Raw genomic sequence first — 17,264 nt, 5'->3', positions numbered from 1 at the left:
CCGTTCTAAGTTTATAAAGTGCACAAGAGAGCACTTGGCTTCACATTAAACTGAAGTTATAATCCACTTGGTGTGAGACAATTTCTTGCACTAAATGTTGTTGTACTCAGGAGTTCGATTTATCATCTGACGACTGAGTTATACTGTCATGTTTGCATTAGTACGCACCTGATTAACATTAAAACAATAGTATAACTGAAGCTTAAATTGGACAATAGATGACTTCCACGATACTGGCTAATTATAATACCACTAGATGGTGCTGTAAGCAGAGTCTTGTTTAAATGTAAACATTTAGAAATATATGCATGCCTCTGTTCTAAGAAGCATAATATCTTGAATTATGAATTTCTGAAGTTAGGGTAAAAGAGTAAAAGTGCCCAATAGCCTGCCTGCCCTGCAATTTGTGGCATTTGTCTCGCGCTATTGTACTGCACCTGTCTGTCGCACTGCTTTCTCTAAATTGTTGTTCAAAGAGCAGCAGGGAGTTCTCACCGGTGTCCTGGCCAATATTTATCCTCAATCAGTATCACCAGAACAGTTTATCTGCTCATTGTTGCTGTTTGTGGGAGCTTGCTGTGCTGTTGCAATTCCTACATTACAACAGTGACTACATTTAAAAAAAATATATATATATATACTTCATTGGCTGTAAAGTGCTTTGGAATGTCTGGTGGTCATAAAAGGTGCTGTATAACCAAGTCTTTTTAATGATGGGAAAAATAAATGTGTCTCTTTTTCAGTCACTGTTGAGCTGATCATGTTAAGTCTGGAGCTTGTGAAAACTCGTCTTGCTGTAATGAGCATGGAAATGAGGAAGAATTTCATCCAGGCCATCTTGACTTCTCTCATTGAGAAATCTCCCGATGCTAAGATTCTCCGAGCTGTGGTGAAGATAGTGGAGGAGTGGGTGAAGAATAATTCCCCCATGGCAGTAAATCAGGTGAGAATGTTTACAAGCAAGTAGAGTTCATTTGGTTGGAATCAAAGTTGGTGTGATTGAGGACAAGAATTTTGTTTGTGATTTGCAAAATTTTTTTTATGTTCTGAAAAATCCGTACATCGTAAATAGTATAGAATTGAATTGAACTAAATGTGTGAATCTGCAAACATTTATTCATCATTGTTATTGAATAAATTAAACCTGGTTAATACTTTGTAATTATAGCTAATGACAACAAGCTCTTAAAAACGATTATAGTCAAACGGTCAGATTTTGTCACTCGTACTTTTTCCTTTTAAAAGATTATAATTAATTTGTCTTTATTCTATTCGTGTAGTTTGACTACTGCACAACCAAGGCAGTTAGCACTTTCATGTCCATTTACTACAGCAGGCACTGGGTAAAGCCAAGTGCGGGCTTTTCCCAGCTTTCTCCCTCTTATGATGCTAAGGGCACCGCCAGCCCTCTGCCCCTTGGACCAAGTGACTATTCACACACGTGACCTATTCACCAGTGCAGTGGAGCCCCATACTGGCCTTGCCTTATTTCTCACAGGTGCACACTTTCCAGCCTGGCTGGAAAGCGATGAGAAGGAAACCTTGCTAAGGCTAGAAAATCTGAAGCCAGTTGCAGTGCCACCGTCGCTAATTCACAACAGGAATCATACCTGGGGTCATCGTCTGGTTCAGCACCTCACCATGTGGCTAATTTGCAGGGTATCAATGGACTAAGGTACTGGCCACTTAGCGTTCCTGACCCAAGCATAAATCATCTCCGATTTCATTGCTTAGCACATGGGAACTCAATGAAGGATTATTCTCATTTGCAAATTAACAGTTACAACATATTTTAGACATTAATGGTATAAAATGGATTCTGTCCCAACATGAATAATTAAATGGACGAGTAAAATTAGCCTGCACCGCCATTCAATGAGTTCATGGCTGAACATGCAAATTCAGTACCCCCTTCCTGCTTTCTCGCTATACCCCTTGATCCCCCTAGTAGTAAGGACTTCATCTAACTCCCTTTTGAATATATATAGAGAATTGGCTTCAACTACTTTCTGTTGTAGAGAATTCCACAGGTTCACCACTCTCTGGGTGAAGAAGTTTCTCCTCATCTCGGTCTTAAATGGCTTACCCCTTATCCTTAAACTGTGACCCCTGGTTCTGGACTTCCCCAACATTGGGAACATTCTTCCTGCATCCAACATGTCTAAACCCGTCAGAATTTTAAATGTTTCTATGAGGGCCCCTCTCATTCTTCTGAACTCCAGTGAATACAAGCCCAGTTGATCCAGTCTTTCTTGATAGGTCAGTCCCACCATCCCGGGAATCAGTCTGGTGAACCTTCGCTGCACTCCCTCAATAGCAAGAATGTCCTTCCTCAAGTTAGGAGACCAAAACTGTACACAATACTCCAGGTGTGGCCTCACCAAGGCCCTGTACAACTGTAACAACACCTCCCTGCCCCTGTACTCAAATCCCCTCGCTATGAAGGCCAACATGCCATTTGCTTTTTTAACTGCCTGCTGTACCTGCATGCCAACCTTCAATGACTGATGTACCATGACACCCAGGTCTCGTTGCACCTCTCCTTTTCCTAATCTGTCACCATTCAGATAATAGTCTGTCTCTCTGTTTTTACCACCAAAGTGGATAACCTCACATTTATCCACATTATACTTCATCTGCCATGCATTTGCCCACTCACCTAACCTATCCAAGTTACTCTGCAGCCTCATAGCATCCTCCTCGCAGCTCACACTGCCACCCAACTTAGTGTCATCCGCAAATTTGGAGATACTACATTTAATCCCCTCGTCTAAATCATTAATGTACAGTGTAAACAGCTGGGGCCCCAGCACAGAATCTTGCGGTACCCCACTAGTCACCGCCTGCCATTCTGAAAAGTACCCATTTACTCCTACTCTTTGCTTCCTGCTGACAACCAGTTCTCAATCCATGTCAGCACACTACCCCATGTGCTTTAACTTTGCACATTAATCTCTTGTGTGGGACCTTGTCGAAAGCCTTCTGAAAGTCCAAATATACCACATCAACTGGTTCTCCCTTGTCCACTCTACTGGAAACATCCTCAAAAAATTCCAGAAGATTTGTCAAGCATGATTTCCCTTTCACAAATCCATGCTGACTTGGACCTATCATGTCACCTCTTTTCAAATGCGCTGCTATGACCTCCTTAATAATTGATTCCATCATTTTACCCACTACTGAGGTCAGGCTGACTGGTCTATAATTCCCTGTTTTCTCTCTCCCTCCTTTTTTAAAAAGTGGGGTTACATTGGCTACCCTCCACTCGATAGGAACTGATCCAGAGTCAATGGAATGTTGGAAAATGACTGTCAATGCATCCGCTATTTCCAAGGCCACCTCCTTAAGTACTCTGGGATGCAGTCCATCAGGCCCTGGGGATTTATCGGCCTTCAATCCCATCAATTTCCCCAACACAATTTCCCGACTAATAAGGATTTCCCTCAGTTCCTCCTCCTTACTAGACCCTCTGACCCCTTTTATATCCGGAAGGTTGTTGGTGTCCTCCTTAGTGAATACCGAACCAAAGTACTTGTTCAATTGGTCTGCCATTTCTTTGTTCCCCGTTATGACTTCCCCTGATTCTGACTGCAGGGGACCTACGCTTGTCTTTACTAACCTTTTTCTCTTTACATATCTATAGAAACTTTTGCAATCCGCCTTAATGTTCCCTGCAAGCTTCTTCTCGTACTCCATTTTCCCTGCCCTAATCAAACCCTTGGTCCTCCTCTGCTGAGTTCTAAATTTCTACCAGTGCCCGGGTTCACTGCTATTTCTGGCCAATTTGTATGCCACTTCCTTGGCTTTAATACTATCCCTGATTTCCCTTGATAGCCACAGTTGAGCCACCTTCCCTTTTTTATTTTTACGCCAGACAGGAATGTACAATTGTTGTAGTTCATCCATGCGGTCTCTAAATGTCTGCCATTGCCCATCCACAGTCAACCCCTTAAGTATCATTCGCTAATCTATCCTAGCCAATTCACGCCTCATACCTTCAAAGTTACTCTTCTTTAAGTTCTGGACCATGGTCTCTGAATTAACTGTTTCATTCTCCATCCTAATGCAGAATTCCACCATATTATGGTCAACTCTTCCCCAAAGGGCCTCGCACAACGAGATTGCTAATTAATCCTCTCTCATTACACAACACCCAGTCTAAGATGGCCTCCCCCCTAGTTGGTTCCTCGACATATTGGTCCAGAAAACCATCCCTTATGCACTCCAGGAAATTCTCCTCTACCGTATTGCTTCCAGTTTGGCTAGCCCAATCTATGTGCATATTAAAGTCACCCATTATAACTGCTGCACCTTTATTGCATGCACCCCTAATTTCCTGTTTGATGCTCTCCCCAACATCATTACTACTGTTTGGAGGTCTGTACACAACTCCCACTAACGTTTTTTGCCCTTTGGTGTTCTGCAGCTCTACCCATATAGATTCCACATCATCCAAGCTAATGTCCTTCCTAACTATTGCATTAATCTCCTCTTTAACCAGCAATGTTACCCCACCTCCTTTTCCTTTTATTCTATCCTTCCTGAATGTTGAATACCCCTGGATGTTGAGTTCCCAGCCCTGATCATCCTGGAGCCACGTCTCCGTAATCCAAATCACACCATATTTGTTAACATCTATTTGCACAGTTAATTCATCCACCTTATTACGGATACTCCTTGCATTAAGACACAAAGCCTTCAGGCTTGTTTTTTTAACACCCTTCGTCCTTTTAGAATTTTGCTGTACAGTGGCCCTTTTTGTTCTTTGCCTTGGGTTTCTCTGCCCTCCACTTTTCCTCATCTCCTTTATGTCTTTTGCTTTTGTCTCCTTTTTGTCTCCCTCTGTCTCCCTGCATTGGTTCCCATCCCCCTCCCCAACAGCACTAGCAAACACTCCCCCTAGGACATTGGTTCCGGTCCTGCCCAGGTGCAGACCGTCCGGTTTGTACTGGTCCCACCTCCCCCAGAACCGGTTCCAATGCCCCAGGAATTTGAATCCCTCCCTGCTGCACCACTGCTCAAGCCACATATTCATCTGCGCTATCCTGCGATTCCTACTCTGACTAGCACGTGACACTGGTAGCAATCCCGAGATTACTACTTTTGAGGTCCTACTTTTTAATTTAGCTCCTAGCTCCTTAAATTCATTTTGTAGGACCTCATCCCTTTTTTTTTACCTATGTCGTTGGTACCAATGTGCACCACGACAACTGGCTGTTCTCCCTCCCTTTTTAGAATGTCCTGCACCCGCTCCGAGACATCCTTGACCCTTGCACCAGGGAGGCAACATACCATCCTGGAGTCTCGGTTGCGGCCGCAGAAACGCCTATCTATTCCCCTCACAATTGAATCCCCTATCACTATCGCTCTCCCACTCTTTTTCCTGCCTTCCTGTGCAACAGAGCCAGCCACAGTGCCATGAACTTGGCTGCTGCTGCCCTCATGAGTCATCCCCCTCAACAGTACTGAAAACGGTGTATCTGTTTTGCAGGGGGATAACCGCAGGGGACCCCTGCACTACCTTCCTTGCACTGCTCTTCCTGCTGGTCTTCCATTCCCTATCTGGCTGTGGACCCTTCACCTGCGATAAGACCAACTCGCTACACGTGCTACTCACGTCATTCTCAGCATCGTGGATGCTCCAGAGTGAATCCACCCTCAACTCCAACTCCGCAACGCGGTCCGTCAGCATTTGCAATCCAAACATTGTTGGCAAAGTAATTGTTGGTTCATCAGGATTTGACTTTATAGTGCACACAACAAAACTTACTTTATACTCTTTTAAACCAGAAATTGTCAGACCCGGGGGAGGGTGCAATTATACCTGCCTCTCACTGCTGACTCCTGCACAGCACTCTGTCCCTCTAGAAATCACAGCCGACATTTAATGTAGTAAAACATCCCAAGGTGCTTTATGGGTTGGGTTGGAGGAAAAATAGGTAAAGGAATGGATAATGAGCCATTGGTCAGACAGTTAGCAGAGTGGGCTGAATGCTCGGTTGCAGAGAGATTTGTTTAAAGATGGATAGGTAGAAGGATTTGGGAGGGAATTACAAAGGTGTCTGCTCAGCCAGCAATGATAGGTGAAGGAAAAGGGGAATGCACATAAAGGTCAGCTCCAGAGGGAGTGGGGGAGGTGGGTGATGCGACATACGAACAATGAGGGACAGGTGAGGACCTTCTGGTCCATCGAGCCTGTCCCACTGATGTTGCGCTGGAGGAGGTTGCCGAGATAGAGATGGGGGAGGTGAGGAGGGAAGTTCCAAATTCATTGCACCGGGGAACAGTGCAAGTCACCGAGGACAGGATCCGGGCAGCTCTGGGTTCAGCAAATTGGAGATGATGGAGGATGAGAGGGCACTAGAAGTTAATGTCTAGAGATAACATAAGGGCAAATGAGGGTTTTAACAGTGCTACGGGTGAGGTAGAGGCAGAGACTAGCGCTTTCTGTGGAAGTGGAAGTAAGCAGCCTGGGTAATGGGCAAGTTGCAGAACTTGAAATGCAGTGCAGCTCTGGGTCAAACTTGTGCACTTATAATTTTTATTTTTAAACAGTTTTTAACACCAGTTCATTTTTAATCTGAGCTCTTTGAGACTCGATGTGGGCAGTCATAGGAACTCAAGAACTAGGAGCAGGATTTCGAGCCTGCTCCACCATTCAATAAGATCATGGCTGATCTTCTACCTCAACTCCACTTTCCTGCACTATCCCCATATCCCTTGATTCCCTTAATATCCAAAAATCTATCGCTCTCTGTCCTCACTATACTCAACGACTGAGCTGCCACAGCCCTCGGGGGCAGAGAATTCCAGAGATTCACCACCCTCTGAGTGAAGAGGTTTCTCCTCATCTCAGTCCTAAATGGCCGATCCCTTATTCTGAGACTGTGACCCCTGGTTCTAGACTCCCCAGCCAGGGGAAACATCCTCCCTGCTTCGACCCTGTCAAACCCTGTAAAATATTATCTCTGCAGTCGATGTGCTAATATTAAAATGTTCTCAAATGGTCCGTAGCTGTTGGAACGTTTTAAAACTTGCCTTTTTTCACCGGACTGCAGTTATATCGCACCGGATTGCAGTTATACCACACCAGTGCGAAGTCAAAGTGATGTCAGGCTGCCTCTTGGAGGTGCTCTTGTGCCTTTTGCCTGCAGTGCTGGCTGTCAGCTCTCTGACCTACCTGACTGCTGACTCGTAGTAGCATTGCAAACCTCTTCACAGCAACGCAAAGCTCTGCTTATTGAATTCTGGGCTCTCTGTGTTGAGTGGTTTCGAACAGTGGCCAGTTATTTACCTATTATGAGCTTAACGCTCATCAATTTCCTTTTTCAAATTGTATTCTTGTGCTTACCATTCCCCCCAGTCACAGTCCTGCATCTGGTGCTGAATGTGATTTGAGTGCAACTTTGACTGGTAATCGATGCTAGGATTTGAATGCACGAGCCCTGGTTTCGGAGTGACCCACTCTGCTGCTGAGTTCATTGTCTTTGACACTGGTTAATGTTATCGTGACCTCCTGACTATCTCTGGTATTTGTTTTGTTTGCAGTCATGTGTTTATTTCTGTTCCTATTTCTCCGAGTTAAGCGTTTGGAATCTGCTGTTGTGAGGGGGGGAAAGGAATAAAGCACAGCGGCAGTATGAATCATTTCTCTATTCTGTGCAGACTCCTACGCTGAGAGAGAAGTCCATTTTGTTGGTTAAAATGATGACCTACATTGAAAAACGCTTTCCAGATGACCTTGAATTAAATGGCCAGTTCTTGGACCTCGTTAACTATGTCTATAGGTAATTGTAGTAATTAATCAAAAATTACATTTCATTAATTCGCACACTTCTGTCTTTGCACCGCGCTCTCGAGAGGCCAATGCAATTTATATTCCAGTTGAAAACGCAATACGACTTGGTTAGTTTTTGTCTCTATTCTAATCTGTGTTGAACACGGGAATAATTTGCAGTTTAGATACAGGTTTTTTTAATGAAGCCCAAGGTTAACTGTGAGCGCCAGCATACAGAATATAACTTTGCAGAATCCTACCAGTCTTTTTATTTCCTTTTTAGCTACACTTGGCTGGGAAGGAAATGTAGAATTATTTTTCAAATCCGTCTTGCGACGGGTGAAGAGAGATCTCAGTTTATACATGCTCATTCACGACTAGAGGTGTGCAACCTCTGTGTGTTTGCCGGTGCAATGTGGTGCATTATTTCATGTGCTGATCAACGTGGGTTTTAGATGTGCAGGAGGAGGAGGACCGGCTGACTAAAATATTCCCTCATCTCTTTGATGGTGCATTTTGAGAAATGAAACGTTGTTAAAAGTGGTTGGACTTTGAAATCTTATTAAGTCCCATGTGCCCCACAGGATGAACAGACATTTTATCCTGGTGTAGATAATGTTGGCACAAAAGAATTAATTAAAGGAAAGCTTCACTGAGCGAGCATGGGAATAGTGTGCACATAAATTTCAAGCGAAGCAACATTGCAGTTTTACGATTTCTTTATTAATCGTTCATCCCCCTCCCGGCACTATCCCCTGCCCCTCCACTGCTACAGCCCCCCCCCGCCTGCCCTCCCTCACCTTTCTCCCCCCCCCCCCCCCCCCCGCCTCGTCCTCTTGCCCTCTTTTCCCCCCCCCCCCCCACCCCTTGTCCGCTCGCCCCGCCCCCTCCCTCTCCGCCCCTCCTCTTTTCTCCTCTTGTTTACATTTTTGGGTTTTGACCATTCTGTGCTCACATTTATTTTACTGATTTGATTTGATGTCTGGCTTTGGTCACTTTATATTTCTTCCTTGGTTTCTCAATATCTGTGTTTGCTTGTATTCCATATTGCTTCTGTTGCTGCTTTGCTGCTCGTCATTCAGTGCCTGGTGTTTTTCTGTAGTTTGATCTTTGAGTAATGACCCTCAGCCTTGTTGCTGCTTTCCACCATCTGATTATCCATCCCTTCTGTTCTGCAGATTAAGGATGAATTTGTTTCACCGCAGTGCGGTCAAAACTTGCCCATATTTCTTCGCAAAAATGAAACAACTGTATAATTGCTTTGTACTCTCACTCCAAACCTCCAATCCTCTAAAATGGGTGAATGCAAAGGAGCATCTCACCTCGGGAAGGATTTATTGACCTTGGAGGGAGTTACAGCACAGATTCAGCAAAACACCAGGGCTTAAAGGGTTAAATTATGAGGACAAGTTGCCGAGACTTGTATTCTGATGAGTTTAGAAGGTTGAGGGGTGATCTGATTGTGTCTTCAAAATGAGAACATTTTTCGATAGGGTAGGTAGAGTGAAACGATTTCCTCTGGTGGGGGGAGTCCAGAACAAGGGGGCAGAACCTTAAAATTAGAACCAGGTTGTTCAGGAGTGGAATAGGGAAGCATGGCCTCCTGTCCCTATGTTTCCTATGCTGTGCAAATAAATGCCTTTTTTCCAAAAAGATCTAAATAATTGATCATCCTCATAGGCAGTCCCTCGGAATCGAGGAAGACTTGCTTCCACTCTAAAAATGAGTCCTTAGGTGGCTGAACAGTCCAATATTAGAACCACAGTCCCTGTCACAGGTGGGACAGACAGTGGTTGGAGGAAGGGGTGGGTGGGTGGGACTGGTTTGCCGCACGCTCCTCCCGCTGCCTGCGCTTGGTTTCTGCATGCTCTCGGCGACGAGACTCGAGGTGCTCAGCGCCCTCCCGGATGCACTTCCTCCACTTAGGGCGGTCTTTGTCCAGGGACTCCCAGGTGTCGGTGGGGATGTTGCATTTTATCAGGGAGGCTTTGAGGGTATAATTGAATAGCAGTATCGAAGAGCTGACGCAGGCACAATGGGCCGAATGGCGACCTCCTGTGCTGCGAGATTATCTGATTCTTACTAAAACGCTATTTAAGTGTCAGATTGATGTGTGCACATTACTGTTTGGCTGCTCTGAATGACTCTGCACACCGCCGACTGTGCTCTTGTGACCCAACGCAGGGATGACAATCTCTCTGGGAGCGAGCTGACCGCGAAGCTGGAGCCGGCGTTCCTCGCAGGGCTGCGGTGTTGCCAGCCCCACATCCGGGCCAAGTTCTTCGAAGTTTTCGATAACTCCATGAGGCGCCGGGTGTACGATCGGCTGCTGTATATTACCTGTTCCCAAAACTGGGAGGCCATGGGAAGCCACTTCTGGATCAAACAGTGCATAGAGGTGAGGAAAGAATGGCCGTCATACTGTCTCCGCCGTTGGTCAGTCACTTTGCTTTCCCAGCAGATTTCCGCGGAGGCGGTGTCTGAATTGCAGCAGGTCATTTAGAAGCGTGAACTATCAACCCGATACTGAGCGTCCGGCAAGAAATTGAATTCAACGCATTTTTCTTTCCGATTGGAGAAAAAGGAAGAGGCAGGAAACGAGAAATCTGTAGTTATTTTCCAAGGTTGAAGCCAGGGGTTCGGTATCCTTACAATCAATTGGATAACCAAATGAACAGCAAAATAAAACATCACCAAGGTGTACAATCCATTTTTTGGCGTGAAAATGAAATAATCCCATTTAACAAAGGATTGTGGCTGGGGATAAAGTACTATGCATGTTTCAAAGGAGGTGTGTGTTGTACCGAGTATTGTTTTTTTTCTCGTGTGGAGCTCCTTGAAGTTGGAGAAGTGACCCGATATATTTCGTAAACTGTAAGAGACTGCTATAAAACACAGCAGATCCCACTGACTTCAGAGAGCCTCGGGGACTGCGTAGAAAAAAAGCTCTCTGCAAAACCTACAACTTTTCCGAGCGTTTAAAGCTATTGCGCAGTCACAGCGATTTCAGTACAGAATGCACAGTGACCCTTCAGGTCTCTGGTTATTACCAGCATATCTTGTTCAAATGCTGTAACCAGCTGACTATACTCAGTGCACTTACTTCAAAATATCATCAATAATTCTAGTGTGGTCAGATTTTGAATTGTTTAAAGCTAGATTACAGAGAACATACAGCACAGAAACAGGCCATTCGGTTACCAAACCTGTCCGTGTTTGTGCTCCACACCAGCCCCCTCCCACCCCTACTTCATCTAAACCCATTAGGATAACCTTCTATTACTTTCTCTCGTGTTTATCTAGCTTCCCCTTAAATGCATCTATGCTGTCCGTCTTTCGGATGAGACGTTAAACCTAGGCCCCGTCTGCTCTCTCAGGTGGATGTAAAAGATCCCACGGCACTATTTCGAAGAGGAGCAGGGGAGTTATCCTCGGTGTCCCGGCCAATATTTATCCCTCAATCAACATAACAAAAACAGATGATCTGGTCATTATCATATGGCTGTGTGTGGGAGCTTGCTATGCGCAAGTTGGCTGCCACGTTTCCCACATTACAACAGTGACTGCACTCCAAAAGTACTTCATTGGCTGTAAAGCGCTTTGAGACATCCAATGATCATGAAAGGCGCTATATAGATGCAAGTCTTTATTTTATTTAACTACTCCCTGTGGCAGCAAGTTCCACATTCTCACCACTCTCTGGGTAAGGAGGTGTCTCCTGAAATCCCTGTTGGATTTCTTGGTGACTTTCTTATATTTATGGCCCCTAGTTTTAGTTTCCCCTATAAGTGGAAACATCATCTCTATGTTTTTCCTATGAAATCCTTTTATAATCTTAAAAACCTCTCTCGGGTCACACCTCCGCCTTCTCTTTACAGAAAAGACCCTAGATTCTTCCTCCATTCCTTGACTAAGATATTGGGCCGGCGAATATGTTTACTACGTAAAAAATTTAGGATGGATAACATTCTCTCGGGTCCCCTCCCCTCCCCTCCCCGTTTGTCTCCCTTCCTCTGGTTTGTTCCTATTCCTCTTCCAAAGGCACTGGTACTTGATGCAATATTACCCCATGGGCACTGCCAGTTCCCTGGTATTCGCCCAGATGGACTGACTTGCGTGAGTCAATGCAGTGAGTGCCAGCAAGCTGTTTGACATTTTGACATTAGAAGTGGCGCGGCTGAGCCCAGCCCTGGTCCAATGGAGGGTAGCGACATGCTCCGTACGGGTCAGTTCAACACTGCGGGTGCCTTTACCCACTGGGCCTTCGGGGAAAGTGGTTTCGGTTAGAATGATCACAGAAAAATGACCTGATTTGTTCCTATTTATCTGTGCCCAATTAGCATGGAGGAACTAGTGAATCTTGCTCTTGGGGAGTTGAATTAATATCACTACATGTAGTCTTTAACCCTGGAATCTAGTCATTTCAGCTGAGTGTTATTTCAGTGCCCTCACTCTGTTGGGCTCATTAACTTTGCTAAGTGAGCTTCCCCCCATTGATGTCACCAATATGTTTACAACTTAATGTCTCTCTCCCCTGTGGAAGAATTGGTAATGCTGATGTGTTAGCCTAAAATATTTATTATCTTGCTGAGCCCTGCATGTGTGATGCTTCTGATTATTGTGCCTCCTTTTGTTTTCCTATCCCCCCGCCCTCCCAGCTACTGCTCGCGGTGTGCGAGAAAAATACCACCATTGGCACCAACTGCCAAGGAGCCATGCTGCCATCCATCACCAACGTCATTAATCTGGCGGACAGCCATGACCGCGCAGCCTTCGCCATGGTAACGCACGTGAAGCAGGAGCCCAGGGAGAGGGAGAACAGCGAGAGCAAAGAGGAGGTGACTTGTTTTTGGTGTTTAATTACGATGAGTTGACCTGCATAGGCCAATGAATTTTGTTTTTAACAGTTAACGTGGAAATTACAACACAGCGTGCCTGCCTGTGCTGGCTGTTTCCCAGATGGATGTTACAACACAGAAACATGTCGTTGGGCCATAACAGGCCATTAGGCCATAAAAGGTCCATGCCAGTAATTATTCTCCACACAAGCCTCCTCCAACCTGTAATGTATTTGCTTCTTGGGTTCTTTGCTTAAGAATTCATAGCAACACATTGCTATTAAGAACTAGTTGGTTTATTAGCAAAAATTTAACAATCACACTACACATTACCAGGCTCACAACCACAACCCCTGAACCCAACTGGCTGGGGTTTTATTGAGTCTTGTGAACATTACGTGACTGGCTAAGCCACTCCCAACTCACCAGCTCTCCAAACCTGTGAAAATACTCACAGGTACATACATTTCATCATCCTCCTTTATCTAACCCCATCAGCATATCCTTCTAATCCTATCTCCCTCGTGTGTATCTAGCTTCCCTTTAAATGCATCGATACTATTCACCTCAACTACTCCTGTGGCAGCGAGTTCCACATTCTCACCGCTCTCTGGGTAAAGAAGTTTGTCCTGAATTCCCTATTGGGTTTTTTTAGTGACTATTTTATATTTATGCGCAATGTTGCCCCTAATTTTAAATTTGCGTGCGTGGTCCATTCAAAGATTTGCGCATGCCCGAGATTTCACGTTGTAAAAAGCCAGTCCCAGGCTGCACGGGCCCAGCAGACAGCCGCACAGTCATGTGTCCACACAGCTTCCATGAGTCCTAGTTCTGGTCTCCCCCCACCCCCCCCACAAGTGGATGCTGTCGATCGAGGTTGACAGAAACTGACCAGTTGCCTGTCAAATAGGACAAAGCTGCATCAAACCCAGATTAGCAGCCAGGCCGTGACTGAGCATATCAGATTTGGTGTATCTTACAAAGCACGTTGAGCCCTGGATCCCTTGACCAAAGTTCTTGTTAATTATGTGAGAAATATCTGATTTGCCTTCAGGCATGATACTGTTGTTAATGCCAGGATTTCCTCAGTGTACTGAGAGCTCCAAATCCACGCGGCTGGGCAGTCACAGAGTGGATTTTCTTTTTGGGAGAAGACCAGCATTAGTTTAAGATTATAAAATCAAGTAAATCCCTGGAGGTCAGCATGGGAAAGGTTACTGCAGAGACGGAATTGTCCAGTGAAATGCGAGGGCCCTCTATAGAATAGAGTACATACCCTCCCCCCCCTTTTGGGGTATTTGGTAGATTAACAAAATACAAGAAGATTATCCATCTTTTTTGAACAGTTTGTTGAAAGACATGTTATAGCAATCTAACATGCTTGGCACCTTGTACACAAAGCAGCACTGAGAAACTCTGTTGTGGCTCCAGATTCCGACTTGGAGGAGAGATTGTTCCGAAACATCATATAGTCCATTTGAACAAGGCCTGCTGCAAAGTTTGGACAATCACTATTCCTTATTTTTTTTCCACATCACTCGCAACGCAGTGCCCAACTTTCTCCACATTTCACCGTTACAAGCTGGGCGCATACATGCAACGCATTCCTTATTCTATATGATTAGCCCAGTAAATGCTATGACAGGTCCTTTACCTGACATGGCAATTCACAGTCACCTAGACTCCCAAAATACTAGCTGGGCTGCAATCAGTTATCAGCAGATTGCTTGTGTTTAACCCCAAAAAATACTCGCCATGGCAGCGAAAGTTCTAATGCCTTCGTGTGGAAGCGATGCACTTTTGCTGTCTGGAGATTTTTATTTGAGCTATTTGGTGAACTACTAGATTAGATGAGTAGGTTGCCTGACTGGCTTCACAGGAACGTTTGACACGAAATCAGACGAAATTTGACACCGAATCGCACAAGGCGATATTAGGAAGGTGATCAAAAGCTTGGTCAAAGAGTTAGGTTTTAAGGAGCATCTTAAAGGTAGCGAGGTTTCAGGAAGGATTTCTGAAGGGCCAGGCAGCTGAAGGCACGGCCACCAATGATTAAAATTGGAGATGCGCAAGAGGCCAGTATGAAAATGATTTTCTACCCCCAATTTAATGGCTATTGCTAAATGTGTAGATCTGAGACCATGGCGTAGATTATGACTTGTACGAAAATGTTTTATTCCACAGCAGTGCATTATCTGTTACCCTGATGGTAAAAATTGTCCCCCTAACTGATGCAACGAGAATGAATGTTTTATACGTGTTCTTTAATCATTCTCATTTAGGACGTGGAGATTGATATTGAGCTTGCGCCAGGAGATCAGAGCAGTACCCCGAAAACCAAGGAGCAGTCTGAGAAAGATGCTGGCAACCAGTTGCACATGCTGACAAACAGGCATGATAAGTTTCTGGACTCGCTGCGAGAAGTAAAGGTGATTATAATGACGTTTAGTTCATCCATACTGTACTCTATTATCTATTTATGGTGTGGTATGTATTGGTGTGAAACGTGCAGTATGGTCTTTCCTTTTAAACACACCGTTTCAGTAAGTGATTTGAGTAAAGCAGCAGGAGAAATGGCATAAAGTCCACATCAAGCAAGCAAATATTTCACCTTTCTGAATCTGGGGTCATGTTTTATCAAATTCCCCACATTCTCATGGCTCTGCTTTGACGCAGTTCCTGCTTAGGAGTACTTGCACGCTTTCATTCAATTCTTAAATGACTGAACGGGCGGTGGAAGCTGATTCAATAGTATCTTTTAAAAAGGAATTGGATACATACTTGAATGGGGAAAGGGCAGGGACAGTGGGGCTAATTGGATCGCTCTTTCAGAGAGCTGGCACAGGCACGATGGGCTGAATGGCCTCCTGCTTTGATGCAAGATTCAGTGATTCTAAGAAAGGAGTTGTTTAGTTTAGTTGCAACATGTGATTAAACGTGATGCTGTTTAACTATGCCAGCATATGAAGTGATATTTGAGAGGAGTACTTAATTAAATTGATGCAGATGGCCTGCTTATGCAAATAAATGCTATTAATGGTAATGGATGATGCATTAGTGGCTTATGCTGAAACAGTCTCGCTCTGTTACATAGCCCTTATTGTGTCATTTTGCCTGGACAAGGTTGATGGATAAAGCAGAGTTTATTTACACACCCGGTTTTGCTGCACTTCCCACTTGTTTTTTTAATGTGTTTTGCATTTTAGTTATAAAGCATTGTATCAAAAAATCCCTCCGTGGAGAAGTTATAAAGGGCAGCAATTGAATGTATAAAGTGCTTTCTTGATGGGCCAGGAATAGGGCATCATGCAGAAGATCCTGCTTCAGAATTACTTCCATTGCTGCCGCTTTTTAACCAGTAAATGTTATTCACGAAGCAGCATAATTCGACATGCCCAAAGTTGGCTGGGACAGAGCAGAGGGGGAATTTACGTTGCGTGTTGCGTGCTCGCTGCTGACACTGGCTGCAAACATTGGCAAATGTTTTACCAACCCCAGCAGTATGCATGTCCATTACCCTAATGCTAAAAATCCATCGTAAAACTAGAAGCCTTTTTTTTCACCTGACGATATGATTAAAAGGAGTGTAACTGATTTGTGCTTCTGAATGCTGGGGTCTTCTCTTATATAGCCCCCCCCCCCCACCCGGAGTCGAGGATGACTTGCTTCCACACTAATATCAGTTCTAAAGTGACGGATGAGACCCATGCGGGACCTACAGTCTCGGTCACCGGTGGGGCAGACGGTGGGTTGGAGGGACGGGGTGGGTGGGGGGCTTGGTTAGCCGTACGCTCCTTCTGCTGTTTGCGCTTGGCTTCCGCATGCTCCCGGCGAAGAGACTCGAGGTGTTCGCTGCCTTCTCGGATACTTCTCCACCACTTTGAGCGGTCTTGGGCCAGGGATTCCGCACTGTCGGTGGGGATGTTGTGCTTACCATCATCAAAGCTGTCTGCATTTTTTTTATTGCGTTATGTAAAGGGCAAGTTAAAATGCAGCAAGACTTATTGTCTCTAACTTTCATTCGTGAGGCAGACCGAAAATAGTTTTTAAATCTGATTTTTTTTCATCATTTAGGAAATAAGATGACCATGACATCAGTGGCAGAAAGTAAAATCTTAATGATTCCTTTTATTTTTGCTAATATTTATTTACATCTACAATTGTTACTGATAATTTAATGGAGCATTTTCTTTTTCAAGGGTGTAGAATTTAGTTTTCTCTGAATTTTGAAATGTTGCCTTTTCTCCCCCCTTTGACAGACTGGGGCACTGCTGAGTGCATATGTTCAGTTGTGTCATATTAGCACAGCCCTCGCAGAGAAAACCTGGATCCAGCTCTTCCCCAGGCTCTGGAAGATACTATCTGACCGGCAACAGCATGTGAGTGTACGGACAGAAACACTCAGTCCTCAGTCTTTATTATCTCCTTGTTTTATGCTCATCAGATGAATATAATTGATCGATATTTTTGGGAGGGTACCAGTTGTATAAATATAAACTGTATAAGTTTTTTAAGAGCATATTTTTGGTGGGTTTGTCATGTGCGCACGAGCTAGTTGTAAATGCACCGCAGCTTTCGAAATGGGGGGTTATAGTATAATGTTAGGCAGTCCCTCGTATCGAGGATGACTTGCTTCCACACCAAAAAGG

At 44.6% G+C, this 17,264-nt stretch overlaps 1 protein-coding gene across 1 annotated transcript in view; it reads left to right on the top strand.

Annotated features, from left to right (window-relative positions):
* trrap (transformation/transcription domain-associated protein) overlaps nucleotides 1-17,264 on the top strand; it is a 236,575-nt gene that overhangs the window by 130,504 nt on the left and 88,807 nt on the right. The window contains exons 42-47 of the mRNA XM_070901735.1: nucleotides 744-943; nucleotides 7,666-7,787; nucleotides 9,962-10,175; nucleotides 12,436-12,615; nucleotides 14,898-15,044; nucleotides 16,875-16,994. Coding sequence (XP_070757836.1) covers nucleotides 744-943; nucleotides 7,666-7,787; nucleotides 9,962-10,175; nucleotides 12,436-12,615; nucleotides 14,898-15,044; nucleotides 16,875-16,994 — 983 coding nt within the window. The remainder of the gene's footprint in view (nucleotides 1-743; nucleotides 944-7,665; nucleotides 7,788-9,961; nucleotides 10,176-12,435; nucleotides 12,616-14,897; nucleotides 15,045-16,874; nucleotides 16,995-17,264) is intronic.

Source organism: Pristiophorus japonicus, chromosome 15, assembly GCF_044704955.1.
Source record: "Pristiophorus japonicus isolate sPriJap1 chromosome 15, sPriJap1.hap1, whole genome shotgun sequence".
Classification (NCBI taxonomy): domain Eukaryota; kingdom Metazoa; phylum Chordata; class Chondrichthyes; family Pristiophoridae; genus Pristiophorus; species Pristiophorus japonicus.
Note: the sequence above shows the minus strand (reverse complement) of the source record. Positions and strands in the feature narration are given on the sequence as shown.